Here is a 15,642-nt window from a genome sequence, read left to right as displayed (position 1 = left end):
GTTTTGGCCTCAAGTCATTTGGATCACCGAGCTATGAGATATGATTGATTAACTAAACTGCGCCAGATTGACTTATTTGATTTCCAGCTCAAAGATTTCCAACTTTGATCTACTATCTACAACACTTGATGAAATATGTTAGAAACACAATAACAAGTTTTGTTATCATCAAAATCAAGATTGCTTGTGTTTCACAACCCAACATCCATTTTCTCGTGGGAACGATCCCTACTCACACTACTACATATTCTTGTTTATCTATGAGTTGGGTAATTTGGGCGTGACGCGACTTAGCGCTATCATATTGGTCGGTTCATGGAGACAAAATCGATTTAGGATTGGGCCGATGCCGAAGTAAAAACATATCTTTTACTTCGACAATTTCATTAATTAACGAAGTAAAAAAAAGTCGTTTACTTCGTTAATTTCATAAATTCTCAAAGTAAAACATATGCTTGTACTTCGTCGATTAATGAATATGACGAAGTAAAAGATATGCTTATACTTCGGCAATGACAGTAATTGACGAAGTAGAAGAAAGTCTTTTACTTCGGCAATTTCACTAATCGATGAAGCAAAATAATGACTTGTACTTCGAAAATTTCACTAATTGACAAAGTAAAAGACATTATTTTGATTCGCCGATTAGTGAAATTGCCAAAGTAACCTATGTTACACTACATTAAAATTTAGATATAATAATTACACAATAAAAATATATATTTGAAACTTAAAATAGACTGATAAGGTTCATAAATTATTCAACTCAAAACAACGAACATCCATAAATCCACAAGTATATCTACCAAAATAACCCAAAAATAGGCATGTAAGTATTTCCACAAAACTAAAAGTGTATCTATTTAGACAAAACAAAGTATTATCCCAACGTGCATGATACATTTAAGCACCTACATAGGAGTCGACGAATTCACTTCATTCATTTCTAACTTCATCAAATTGATCTTGGATCTTGGCTGTAATATTGGTTCTTAATGGATCCTGCAAACTAAAGTGTAAAAAAAGATAGCTCAATGTCAATAGTAATATCATCTTCAGGGTAAAACTTGAGGTTTCAGAAGTTTGCCTAGTGCAAATCAATTTTTTGGGTTTTAGTTTCATGAATCAAGATATAATCATGCAATTAATATTCACGTGTAGTTCCTAAACAAGTCTAAAATTTGTTTAAGAGTTAATAGACCTACCTAAACATCAAAATCACCAAGTAAAACATCAACGTATTGAGAGAGCTTACACTCATATGTAGTTCACATCTTGCTTTATTTGAAGGTTTTCGTATAACCGAGAAATAATCCGATAAGCATCACTTTTAACTCCTCTGCATCACTTGATATCAAGAAGATGAAATGTAACCTATATAATTATTTTACTCACTATAATTGTATGAAATGTGATGTGCTAGATAGTAGTTTACAAACACACAAGAATTTGATGTATGCAAATATAAAAATATGTAATGAAATATACCCTTGATCTGCTGCATACCATCAGATATTTTGACAACAACTTCATTTTTTATTGTCTCTTCTCATTTCTAAATGCAGCTACTGTTTCCGGATTTGCTTGATTTTTTGACAACTTCCCTACTGTATGACAAAGATTAGAAACAACACCACGTATGATCAACTACCGAAAAAAATTATGAGAAACATGACTCCAGGCTAAGGACACTCTCAGGTGACAAAAAAGAGAACGAAACAATGTACAAAACAGAAAATAAAAACAAAAACAGATGCGTTCAATACACCACCAAGTGTACATCAAATCATTACTTTTATCCAAAATAGGTAGTAAAATCAAAGATAATGCTAGAATATGAACCATAAGCTGACGAGTGCACTAGATCATACATGGTGCACTTTTCGCCTCCAAGTTTCTGTACATTTGAATTGTCGTTCAGAGTGTCAGCTAGATCCAATTCAAAGGACTCATTTGGGTATAAATTCTTACAAATTTCTTCTGATGTTGATGTCTCGATCAAAGTTCCTCCCACAGTAGAAACAACATTAGAATTGTCCAGAATTCTCCCATAGAACATCTCACAGTCAGATTTGTACAAGACCTGGAACATTGAGATCACTAATTAATTTACAATTAATCCGTTGATCTACTGTAGAGTCGAATAAAATAAAAGCAAACTACAAAACTAAAGTACACAAGCATACTGGATTTAGTCTGTGGAAATGCCAAATCCATTCGCAGTCTAATGGAACCACCAATGGGCCTTCACACAATGGATTCAAAATGTTTTGCCAGCAAAGGAAGCCAACAAGTATTATACCTGAATGGTTATAAATTATACAAATTAAATGGAAAGTATAACAACAACATCATGTGTTTCAATGTACTGAGTTCAATACCAAAAACCACTGCATAAACTGAAAATTGTAGAATCAAGATTTATGGCATCAAGAATACGCAAAAAATCAATCAAAGATTAAACAATAGTTGGATCAAAATATTACTATCATTTGTTGCATTCCATGTCGAATGGCTCAATCGATTATTAAAAATTCCAGAAAACTGGAACATAAAAATTGTCAGTGTCAGCAATTTTGGAACAAAACGCTTGCCTGGTAATGGCCCTTTTGAGACCCCGCCCTTCATAAAGCCAACGCTTTCTATCCACGGCCGTAAGAAACCAGAGCTGACCTTTTGCCGCAGATACAAGATCTATGCTAATTTCAATGCTCTGCGCTGCTTTCCACTCCATCTCCATTCCTTAACATTTCACCCACAAAATCCAGCTCTTATGAAGCATGGACTACTGATTTGCATTGCACCTCTTTAGTTAACAGACAAACTTAAAAATACAAACACACTTTACATTATAGTGATCGAAAAGAAGAAGTAACTGATTAATAGCTAGCCAAGAAAATGAATAAGAACACAGAGATCATCATAAATTTAAATGAACTGAAGTGAAATCAAATAAGAACTCAGCAGCCATAATATAGAAGCAGACCACCACAAAATCTTTCGATCAATCAAAATTCAAAGGCGATATAACAAATAATATTCATTAACTTAAATTCAAAATTACCAAATATGATTGATCATAACACGTGTCAACTTGCTTAAAATCACTAGAACTGCAATAAAAATAGTATTTTTAATAGAATATATTGAATTGAGAGCAAATTTGTTACGAGACGGTCTTAAAAGCGGAATCCAATCCAACAGATATGGGATAAAACATCCCCTAACTCAGCAGCAAATTACGTTTGAACCATATTTGACCAGGGTCATCCTCAGCCTCAATCCAACCAACACACACGCTTGCTTTTGGCTCAAAAAAGGAATCGCATCTCAGCACACACAAGCAAAGCAAAGAAAAGAAAAGAATACCGTTGTCAAAACAATATATATACACACACACACACACACAAAGGCAGCTGCAGAGCCAGCTGAGAAAGAAGTGAGGGGTTGGTGGTGGATGGCGATGTCAGGGCAGAGCAACTACGATCTGTCGTACAAGATCTTGCTCATCGGAGACTCCGCGGTCGGCAAGAAATTGGAAACCATCAAAGGAGACAAAGCAAACAAAAATATCACAAAGAATTCTTAGTAATTACTAAATTATAAACACAATAATGCAAATAAATTTATCAAATCAAATATATGTACTCTTCAAACTCCTTAAACTTAAAACCCACAAGCTGGAATAAAGCAGGCCGCTATACTTACCCAAAAATTCCAAATCGCTGCTGGAAATCGTTGAAAAAGGGTTGGGTAGGTTTGAAACTCTCGTAAGCTTGAACACCAACATCTCACGACCCGAATCCCTGAGAATCGATCTGAAATCAGTCATAAATTGGAAGCACTAACTTACGCTTAGAAATAAAAGTACACATCGAGAATACCAAAAAAATCAGCTGGGATCAAAGCTCATTCGCACGCTGAGAAACAGCCCTCGAGCATCAGCTTCAAACGCGCGATTTGGAGCTCTTTTCCTTCGATTCATGGAACAGCTTACGATTGCGACATACAGGGTGTATTCTTGACCCATTCGCTTGAGAGTCTCCTATTTCTACCCAAAACCCTTGCGATTGTAATTCTTGCTCCTAGTCAAGTTGTGGAAGAACACCTTGGCATCAAACTCCGACTCCATTGAGGCGGGAGACGAGGGATAATCTCTTGCAGCTGCTGGACGCTAGGGTTGAAGAAGAAAGGGATTGGGATTCGGGCATTTGGAGGTTTTTTTACGGTAGCAGAGATAAAAAGTTAGAAAGAAATGAAAATGAAAGGGAGATTAAAGTACTGGGTTTCAATTTATGTTTTCACTTCAGAACTTTTCAATTTAATTTTTTTTTTAAAATCATATTACTTCATCAATTATAATATGCCGAAGTAAAAGTTTACTTAAAATTATTAGTGAAGCCCGTGTTTTTTAAACTCCGAAGTAAAAGGTGCGTGTTTACTTCGCTAGTATTATTAGCGAAGTTGATGGCTGTATATTACTTCGTAATTATTGAACGCCGAAGTAAAAATTGGCGAAGCCCATAATTCTACTAGTGGACAAATTTAGTTACTCATAAACTTGCTTTTTTTGCTATTTCTTCTCTCTCCTCCTTCTTGTGGGAGCATGAGAATTTTTTGTTTTGGTTAGTAGATCTTGTAACAAATAATTTGTCTTATTCTTAATAAATTTACGAGTTTTAACGTGAAAAAAAAAGTGAATTTCCTTTCATACCTCTCTTTCGTTTAATCCCTCAATAAATTATTTACCATATTTATTATGGTATTTCTTTCTTTGTTTGGTCCATGGTTGATTTATTTAGTGGATTGATTTATTATGGTGATTATCATTATATAAGATTGTGTCGTTGCAATTTTCAATCCAAACGCTAGCACTACCTGGCTCTCATGGTCTCGACACCACCAACTGAGTATCTATTCACATGCTCATGTAGTGCAGCATCGACATCCAACTTTAGTTGGTTACGCAACGGCCTGGACCAGCGTGCATGTTTCTCCCTCCTCCAATCCCATCGGTGTTGTTGATACTAAAATATTCACGAGCAACATGATACAGCCTCAGCATTGGACCACTCCAGTTTGCATCCATCCGAGCAATACTACTATTCTCTTCATGAGCGATGCGCATCCGATCTTGCCAGATCGCCCATGCTCTCGTAGCAAATAATTCCATTTCCTCTCTAGATAGAACCTTCTTCATCCAGATGTAGATGTCTATAATGCCCAAGTGTTTGACCTCTTTTAATTGATGATGGAATATAGTTCCTTTCCAACATGGTTTTGTTGCTTGGCACCATAATAAGGCATGACACATTGAATCATAAGCACAATGGCACAGAGAACAAATCCCAGAGACCGGAACATGGTGAGTCCGCAAGTTCAACCTCGTCGGAATAATTTCCTGAAGAGCCCTCCACAAAAAAAATCCGGACTTTCGGTGGAACCGATAATGCCCATAAATGCTTCCACAAGAATACAGTTCAGAGCTATGGCTGGGATATTCAAAAAACCCAATATCCAATTTATAACCATCTCGAAAAAGGTTTTTGCTTCGAGGGTGATATATTCAGTATATGGAGTCCTCGGCTAGAGAGCAAGAGATTGGGATAGCCAAAATTTCTTGTGCTATGTATGTGGGAAATATGTTGCGCACCAGGCTTGTATTCCAAGCTCCATTTTGAATAAGAGAGATGATTGTTTCTATGACATGTGAGTTTCCTGGCACGCAGGTTTGAAATGGCCACCCAGGGAGCCATGGGTCACGATGAATGGCTATCTTCAACCCTTTACAAGCACGCCAACATAATCCTTTACTCAATAGATTCCGACTCCACATAAATGACCTCCAAATATTGTAAGATGGGTTACTGCCCATATTTGCATCCATTATGTCTTAAAATATCTGTCTTTCAGAACTCGAGCAACCAAGGATCCTGGATTTGAAATTATTCTCTAGATCTGTTTTTCCAAAAGAGCTTTATTGAAAGATTCCAACTGCCGAAATCCTAGGCATCCCATGCATTTCGGCCTCTCATTCGAACCCCATTATAATTTTGCATAATGTCCCTCTCAATTGCTTGTGTAACCGATTTTGGCACTCGAAAACAGGACATGGCATATGTTGGTATCGATTGAAGCACAGATTTGATCAGAGTTTCTTTACCGCCTGCTGAAAATATCTTGTTGCCCCAGCCCTGTATTCTTTTAGCCACCTGCTCAATGAGGTAGCGGAATTGTATCGTCTTGCTACATAGAGGAAAAGTCGGTAGCCCCAAGTAAACATCATGTTCCTGCGTCACAAAAATAGATATATAGCATCATTTTGATTCTTTTTCAGTCTCATCGGGCGTATTGGGGTTGAACGAGAGGGAGGATTTATCAAAGTTTATAAGTTGTCTCGTGACTCTTTCATACAACAAAAGACATTGGCGCACTACAAAACAATCCAATGTCATTGCCTTAAAGAATATTAGACTGTCATCGGCAAAGAAAAAATGAGTTATCGGAGGACAAGAGTTGGAAATGCAGACTCCTGTTAACAGATTCCGTGCTTCATGTGCGATCAGGAGAGAAGACAGCCCTTGGGCACATAGAACAAATAGATAGGGGGAGAGAGGGTCTCCAACGCCCTGGGATGATTGAACCAACAAATTCCCATTCAAAGAGAAGGAGTACTTCACTGTGCGCACACATCTCATCAACTTATCTATCCAAAGTGGGGAGAAACCCAACCGTCCCATCATCCTCTCAAGAAAACTCCATTCTACACGGTCGTAAGCCTTACTCATGTCTACCTTTAAGGCCGCATATCCTGTGTTGCCCACTTTTTTGCTTCGAATCCAGTGTAATGCCTCAAAACCCAGAATTCCAGAATAGGCCGCAGTTTGTTTGTTAAGGCTCGTGCGACAATCTTATAGCCACATTACAGAGGCTGATCAGTCTGAAATCCTTCATTGTCATAGGATTTTTTATTTTTGGGATAAGGGTAACAATAGTTTCATTCCAATCATCAACGGGTTCCCCTGCATTCAATATTCCTAGTACAACAGAAATAACTTCCTGACCAATTTCATTCCAAAACTTCTGGAAAAAGAAAGGGCACATCAAAGGTTGCTTTCCTGAATTCCTCAGTTGTGAATGGGGATCTGGTTCATACGCCCATCAATATGCGGTTCAACACATTCCAAAACATGTCATTGCTCACTCTCCGAGGGGGGGTTGGCCGAACTGAAAATATTTGAGAAGTAATCCAAAATAATTTCAGCCATGCTATCTTTATAAGAGCACCAGTCCCCATGAGACATAATTAACCTACTGATTAGATTTTTTGCCCTTCTCTTGGTGGCGCAAGCATGAAAATATTTGGAGTTCCTTTCGCCATGGGCTAGCCAGTTCACTCTGCTCCTTTGTTTCCAATACGAATCTTCCTTGGAAGGCAATATTTCTATCTGATCTTCTAAGGTGTGAATATGATTTTCCGAATCCCTCCACCTATCATGCGTCTTGAGTAAATTTAGTTGAGCTCTTTTACATTTTATCTGTCTAGGTAGATCACGGAATCTGTCACCTGCCCAATCTCGAGTGCAATCTGGAATCTGTGTATACGGTTAGGCAATGTCAATGACTCATTATTTCTGCACCAGCCTCTCGTCGCAAATTCAGCACAGTCCTGTTCCGTAGCCCAGTGTTGTTCAAAGTTAAATCTTGGGTTGTGGTATACTGGACACACGACCATAGGCCCCAATTCATGTAAAATATTAATTTGCATGCATGTTGAATTGGTCAAATATGTCATATTAGCAATTGAAAAACGTGAGCTTCATTCAATATATTAGTTGTTAAAAGTCATAATTGGTAGGAACAAGTTGTAAGACACATGCATGTGGGTTGTGGCTGCTAGTGTTTGTATTTTTTTATTTAATGTTTTACATGCGTGTTTAATTTGTGTTTTTCTTTGAATTGTAAACGTCAGTTGCCTATAAAAGGCAACACGCTGAATATGAAGGAGATTATCGTGCAGAATAAAAATCATTTCCTTCGTTCATTCTCTGTTTCCTTCTTTCGCTTATTTTTTGCTCTGTTCATATTAAAATCTAAAGCTTCCGACAGCAGTTCATAATTATTTCATTGAAATCCTTGCATACTACCAAATATATTACTGGTACCCAACAATTCAATGAGTATTGGTCTATGGTCTGAGTGATAGAATTCCAACGTGTGAGCGCGAGATATCGGGTATATGATTATTCTCTAGGGAAATGTCGCCACATAGTGATCTAGACGTTCAAATATGATGTCCTCCGCTGATCGGCGGTTAACCCATGTAAAATTCTTACCACAAGCATGTGGATCCTGAAGGGAACATTCGTCCAGCACATCACTGAATGCCTGAATCTGGGACAATTGTCTCATTTTGACTCCCAATTTTTCCTTGTCAAATCAAATCTCATTAAAGTCCCCACCCACAAGCCAAGGAAGGTCATTCAACTCGTTTAAACCATTCAAATGATGCAACTGGTCCCACGATAGATGACAATATTGTGAGTTAGGGTGTCCATAAAAACCAGTCCCTAAATGGTCCACTGAGCAGTCAATATGTCCAAAGGAATAAGATTGAACAGTAACAACAAAAGGGTTTTTCCACAATAAGATGAGTCCTCCACTTTTCCCATTGCATGCAGTTAACAACAAACAAGCTCGTAAAATCTAAAATATCTTTCCGCCGATAACACTGATAATCCCTCAGTTTTGTTTCAGATATGAAAAAGGAGGGATGGGTGCGATAAGATGCTTAAGCTCGTGGAATGACCGTTGGTTCCCAATTAAGCCCTCGAGCATTCCAAACAATGCAACTCATGGATGTCGGCCACCGTCGTTAATGAGTTATCCATCGAGCCCCCGATTTCCTCAACTGATCTTTTCTTAGGAACATTACTGTTGTCCATAGATGTGTCAGCCCTGGTGTTTGCCATGTCACCCTTAAGAGTCCGAGTATCAGAATTTAGGGTTGTATGGATCTCTCGAGTCCATCTCTTCCACTTGTTCTGATTGCTCACTTGCATTGCTAGCTCCTTCCCTTTACTACCGGCTTGTTCAATCACATCCAAGAAAGCCGAATCAACATCATGTGCTAAGCCTGGAGAGAAACTAGTTTCCTTCCCTCTAGGGCTGTGAAGGAATCAGTTTCAAATGAGAGATGAGTGCAGCCATTTGATCCAGTCCCCTTGTTTTATTTATGTCCTAGATTTGAAGGGTACTCTCCTCGGCAGAATTCACACCAACAACATGCTTTAGTGGTAGAGATCTAGTATGATTCCTGACCAACGGCACTGTCTCAACCCCGGATAACAATAGCATTCTCAGACGAGCTGCACGTCGGGCCGGGTTTCAGCAGATTGGGTACCCCGATTACTTGGTGATGGCATCTGGGCCATAGGTTTGCCCTCAACCCCCGGAGTGATGCTTTCAACCAGCTCCCATATTTTAACTTCCTTATATCCGCTGTCACGGAAAGAGTGTCCAATGAGACATCATTTATAACAAAAGTTCGAGAGTCGTTCGTAAGGCAATAACGTCTTCTCCCCAGGGATTCGCTGTGATTACTGATTTGGACGTGATTTTTCAGAGGCTTAACATTGTCGTCCAGCCGTACCCTAATTCTTGCATATCGACCCATGGCAAAACCATTCTCATGTGTGTCGATTTCCTCGAATATCCCTATCTATCTGCCCAACATAGCAAGAAAATCTTTGTGCACGAGTACCAAACGGAGGTTATAGCTATCATTTGACCCATATCGATATTTCATCGACTCTGGATTTTGCATCCCTCTTGGCTCCCGGAACACTATTAGATTTCGAAAATTAATATTCCACGGTCCTCCGAAGATTGCTCGCTTTCAAGTCCAGTAAAAACAAATTTTCTCCCAACTATCCGACTTCTATGTGTTTGTTGTCTTGTAACATGCGAGGTAAACGTCTCACGATTGATAGATAGCCTTCGGAGAAAATACCTTGGCCACCAAGTAACTCCCCAATCTTCAAAGTGTCCTGATCAATCTTTAGGGTTTACTCCTCATTACCATTTGTTTCCAGTTTTAGTTCATTGACAACCTTGCTACATCATCAGGGTCCATGGATGATCACGCAATCGGAAAAGAGAACAAATCCGATCTCAGAAGGCTTAGAAAAGAACTACATCAGGGTACATGCAAGGAGATTATGTGATGATTGATTATGAAAATATGTGAGTTTGGATTGTGAATTCTTCAAAATTCTGTTTGGGTGGTAAATTTTTTCCAAGAAGAATATGAGAGTGGTTTGATTAAATATGCTCTAGATTTAAGAAACATGGATTATGGGATTGAATTCAAACTTAATTATAAATTTTTATTTTTATTTTTTGAAAAGTTGATTCTGGTGTAAATATATTACAAATTTAATATGAATTTATAAATTATATGTTTTTAATCTAATATGGAATATGTTATTTTATTAAAACTAAATCGTGTATAAATATTGATTTAACTAACGAATTATTTTGATTGATTTATTAAATCTTTAATCGATACTGTATATCAAAAAAGGAAATATAACCAAAAATTTGATTGACTGGTCACCGTTTCTTGTAATTTTACATTGAATTTCCCAGTTACATGTTTTTTTAATCTTTTATGGAATGTGTCATATTTTTCAGAAACATTTAGAAACTAAAACGTATATTCATGTTAAATATATAATTAAATTAAGAAATTAGATTGATTGATTGATTTTCTAAATTGGATTGATAGGTTCTATATTTAGAAACAAAGATTATGAGATTGAATCTCATACTTGTTTGTTTTCCATCATTATGACTATTTTTGAAACAATAATTAGTAGATATTTTTCATAAGCTACCAATGTTATAAAGTTTTAACATTTTTAAATAATAATTATTACTTTCAGTGTACGGTATTTTAATTTTTTGTGTGTTATTAAATTGGTTATGTGAAAACATGAATTTAACATAGATGTTTACATTTATGGGATTGAATCCCTAACTTATGTAATTTTTCTTTTTTGAATGGTTTTAATTTTGAAAATTTAACTACTTGAAATATTCGAAAAGTTGATTGGCTGAGTTGATTGACATGTAATAAATTATTACAATATTCGTATCAATTTTTAACTTGCATGTTTTTAATCTAATATGAAATATCTCATACTAAATCGTGTATAAAAGTTGAATTATAAATTAAATTAAGGAAATTATCTTGATTGATGTTTTGAATCTTTAGTTGATACTGTATATTAAGAAAGAAAATATATTCCAAAATTTGATAAGATTTATCATACTTTTTTGTAATTATTGCATGAATTTTCTAATATATGTTTTTTAATCTGTTATAGAAGGTGTCATATTTGCATGTATTTGATTGAAACTAAAGTGTATTTATGTAGAGTTTTAAATTAAATTAAGAAATCAATTTTATTATAGATGTTTTGAATCTTTAATTAATAGGTTCTATATTTAGAAATCAAATATTATGGGATTGAATCCAAGACTTGTGATATTTTCCATCATTATGACTATATTGTGATAAATAATTATTGTTTAAGTGTCCAATTTTTAAATTTTGGTGTATCATTAATTGTTTATTTGAAGTTTCATCAATTTAATATAGATGCTTACATTTTTATAGAGATTATGTAATACCCAAAATAAAAGTATATGGACTAAAAAAATTATAAATCACCAATTAAAATTCATTAATAAAATTATTCGAACAATACCAACATAATTAAAAATCTTGGAATTATCAAATGTCTAAACCAATCAAAACTCATTGACGAATGAAACTCCAACCATTACATAAAATTTGAAATAAGCACTCTATATTTTGAAAAATATATTTCAATCTTTTCCCTGCTTGATGGTAGTTTTTAATTTTTTTTCTATTGTTCTAGAAGAAAACTCATTCATCAACGTTCTTTTCTTCGTAGAATCCTTCAAACCATCTTGTGAAATAAGAATTTTGCCTGTAAATTTTAATGGTGTAAAAACTTCATATATCCGACGATAGAACCTGTGGGAAAAAAATATTTATTAGGTAATGCAGAAAATTCTTCTAGATGTTATACTTAATTTCATGATTAGAACCTCCACATCTCTAGTTTATGTCATTTTCAGTTTCTAAAATAATTAGATTCATGTAACAATTCGAGAATGTTAAAAAATAATATATTAAATTTGAAATAATGACTTTCATAGAAAAGATATTATGACTGGCTCTCAAAAAACATTTCGGCATATTTTCCACAATTATAGGGTATGTTACCATTTTGATGACAATATATGTTCCATTATATCCATGAATTTGGTTGTTCTCACTTGAACTTTGAACAAAACATTTCGATCAGCTATATATTGAAATTATTTCGACATTTCTGTAGCATCCATACCATGAAATAATATATGCAAGATTTATATTTAATAATCATCTACAATGGAAAAATACATTATACTATCAAAAACTTATTTTGTAAACCTGATTTTCATTTCAGTCTTCAACTCTAAAGATGTTTTTTCAAAACTTTCAGCACACTCTCTATCTCACAGTAAGAAAATTTCATTTTCAGTGATGTCAACAACTTTCACTTGTATCTTGAACCTAGGAAAAGAATGTTTCAAAAATATGTTTAATTAAATAATCGGTGTAAAATACATGAATTATGATATGTATGCGTGTTCCCTGAAAAATGAAGATTTATAATAAAATCGAAGATAGATAGAACATAAAAACAAATCACAAAAAGTTTATGTATACCTCAACATCTTAAAATATACATTCCATCGATATCTTGTTTGTTTTGATATGGAGGTAGATCGTAGCAATGTACTAACCGTAGTTTCAGCGCCCAATGCAATCTGAAACATCTAGTTCTCAGATCATTTAAAATGAAGGTGTCATTTTCTTTGTAATTGAGTGGAGAATGTTTTATTGAAGTTTGAAATGTTAAATAATATTTTCTGCTCGTAAACCGTACTTATACAATAAGTGTCTTCAAACCAATATTGGAAATTCTTAGTGAGTTTTGTTAAGTTTATAATTTTCAATTGTGCAGGAATTGTTTTTTGAATTATAGAGATAAAATTATCAATATTTTGGAAAGCAAATTGTTGGAGATCAAACTCTAGGGTTTCGGTGATAACAAAGTCAAAACAAAACCAAGTAAATAAACTAATCGGACTCGTTAAAAATGAAGGGTTAAAAATTTCAATCTACAGATCAAAGCTCCGAAATGAAATCAAGATACGGATCAAAACTCCACAGACATATATCTTATTGCACCAGATCGATTGAAACTAGATCCGACAGTCAACAATCAGATCGAAGCCTCACTCTGAAGTATCCGTTGCTAAGATCGTTGGAGAAAACGACAAAATCATTTAATAAGATTTTGTAAGTTGATCGGCCTACGTTTTAAAGTCAAGATCTGTGAGTTATTTATTGAGATATGCTGGCGGCCCAATATCAAAAATTGTTGGCGGCTCACCGGCTACTTTTGAAGACTATAAATACTCAAGCATTTCGAAGATTCAAGACAAGAGACGAAGAGTGAAAAATTACAAGCAATCAAAATCAAAGTCAAAAAGTCTTCACTCAACACACTAACTCAGATACCCACTCCATTAGATCAAAGTCTCGATACTCTGAGTTAGAACACACTATAGATCGATCAAGCTCAAAGAAACACTTCAAATCAATCCAGATCAAAGCTACAGATTCTCAGATCAAAGCTACAGATTCTCAGATCAAACTACCGAAGCATACTTTGTTGCTTCACTTTGTAAACTCTAAGTAGAAAAGTTGTTCTGCTTCGAGTAAGAGTATTGCTAGGAGTTCCTATCAAAGGATTGATTGGATTGAATTTGTACAAAGAGATTGTATAAGTCAAAGTCTTCTAGTGGAATCCTTCTGGAAACAGAAGAAGGGGTGACGTAGGAGAATTCATCTCCGAACATCCAGAAACAACCCTATCTCTTTACTGCACTTATTTCATATTCATCTGCATTAGTATTATTAATCATTCAATCTGTGAGGAAGATTACTTCCGCCTGACTTGCTCAGATCTTTCAAGCTGATCAAAAGTTTTAAGCAACAAAACTTCTGTCTGATTCTTACAAATCAGATTGAAGAACCCACAAACTTTTAATTGTGTATTCACCCCCCCTCCCCCCTCCACACATATTTCGATCCTAACAAGTGGTATCAGAGAGGTTCTTGCTTATCACCTGAATCGTCTCTTAAACTATAGCATCTTTAGCTATGAAATCGTTTAGTAAAATCCCTATGTTATCAAAAGAAGATTATGATGACTGAAAAATTCGTATGCAGGCACATCTATCAGCACTGGATGATGATATGTGGTTCGTTGTAACAGATGTACCAATGAAGATTATGAAAGTCAACACTGATGTTGCTATTACTGAAGGTGCTCCTCATATAATAGAAAAGCCTCGATCTGAATGGACTTCTGAAGATAAAAGGAAAGCCAATCTTGACAATGTAGCCAGAGACATCCTATACAAAACTCTGGACAAAAACATATTTAGCAAGATCAAAAGCTGCACTACTGCCAAAGAAATATGGGAAAAGCTCACTCAATTATGTGAAGGAAATGATCAAACGAAGGAAAACAAACTCATGGTAGCCATTCAAAAGTTTGACAATATCAAGATGAAACCAACAGAAACTATGAATGAATTTGATGAAAGATTCAGTGGTATCATGATCGAGCTAAATGCACTTGGAAAGAGTTACAGCAATCGTGAAGTAGCACTCAAAGTCATGAGAGCTCTACCACGAGAATGGGATGTAAGGGAATCCAAAGATCTCAATTAGATCGAACCACATGATCTATTTGTAGATCTTAAAGCTTATGAATTCGAGCTGGGAGTTCGAACTAAAGAAGACACATCAACATCACAAGTTACCAAATCTCTCACTGCAGCAGATGAAACTCCTGTAACCAAGACTGCAGAACAAATCAGTAGAGATGCAATGTCACTATTTGTCAAAAAGTTTGGAAGATTCATGAGTAAGAATCACAATAACTTCCAAAGAGCAAACATATCAAGTTTCAAATCAAAAGAGTCAGCTGAAGAAAATCGAGCTTGTTACAACTGTGGAAAAGAAGGACACTTTATAGCCGATTGCACCAAACCTAAGAAGGATAAAAAGAGAACATTATACAAAAAGAACTCAAGGGAAGAAAGAAAGAGATTTAGCAAAAAGAAAGAACAAAAAGCTCTGTTAGCAGATGAAAGCAATAGCAAACGGGCCGAATCAGACTCCACTTCATCTGACTCAGAGACATCGTCAAGTGAAAGTGAAGAAGAAGCTGTCAAATGCCTTATGGCTAATAACTCTGACATTCCAGACAATGGAGAGGTACTTGACTTTACTTCTGATAAATTTAGTAAGGAAGATCTTAGTAATGCATTAAATGAGATGGTTATTGAATATCGCACACTATCTCACAAGTTCGATGAAGTCAGAACAAATGAAAAGGGCACAACAGATAAGTCAGATCAAAATAACTCAAATGAGTATACTAGATCAGACAGTCTAACGGCATAACTGAGAACAATGATATG

At 35.5% G+C, this 15,642-nt stretch overlaps 1 protein-coding gene across 28 annotated transcripts; it reads right to left on the bottom strand.

The window, feature by feature from the left end:
* Positions 1-814: 814 nt before the first annotated feature.
* LOC140862212 (glycine-rich domain-containing protein 2-like) lies at positions 815-7,693 on the bottom strand. Of its 28 annotated transcripts, none has more exons than XR_012143745.1 (7): positions 3,885-4,860; positions 2,595-3,806; positions 2,187-2,302; positions 1,972-2,083; positions 1,489-1,607; positions 1,256-1,347; positions 815-1,009 (listed from the first exon to the last, which is right to left on the bottom strand). XR_012143745.1 is itself a non-coding variant. In XM_073265218.1 (6 exons), the coding sequence occupies exons 2-5, from the start codon at positions 2,626-2,628 to the stop codon at positions 1,281-1,283; spliced, it is 456 nt and encodes a 151-aa protein (XP_073121319.1). In that variant the 5' UTR covers positions 2,629-3,806; positions 3,885-4,859; the 3' UTR covers positions 815-1,009; positions 1,256-1,280. The 28 variants fall into 28 exon arrangements, 3 of the variants coding, with proteins under 3 accessions (XP_073121319.1, XP_073121320.1, XP_073121321.1); XR_012143744.1 differs by having other exon boundaries at positions 1,256-1,374; positions 1,507-1,607; XR_012143746.1 differs by having other exon boundaries at positions 1,507-1,607.
* Between the last annotated feature and the right edge of the window lie 7,949 nt (positions 7,694-15,642).

The sequence above is a fragment of the Henckelia pumila genome, chromosome 4, assembly GCF_033568475.1.
Source record: "Henckelia pumila isolate YLH828 chromosome 4, ASM3356847v2, whole genome shotgun sequence".
Classification (NCBI taxonomy): domain Eukaryota; kingdom Viridiplantae; phylum Streptophyta; class Magnoliopsida; order Lamiales; family Gesneriaceae; genus Henckelia; species Henckelia pumila.
Note: the sequence above shows the minus strand (reverse complement) of the source record. Positions and strands in the feature narration are given on the sequence as shown.

Coding starts and splice junctions, on each gene's coding strand:
- LOC140862212 (XM_073265218.1), bottom strand. CDS start 2,628: ATGAAGGGCGGGGTCTCAAAAGGGCCATTACCAG. Junction 2,303..2,594: donor CTCAAAAGGGCCATTACCAG/GCAAGCGTTTTG, acceptor ATAACCATTCAG/GTATAATACTTGTTGGCTTC. Junction 1,375..1,871: donor GGAGGCGAAAAGTGCACCAT/GTATGATCTAGT, acceptor ATAATTATATAG/GTTACATTTCATCTTCTTGA.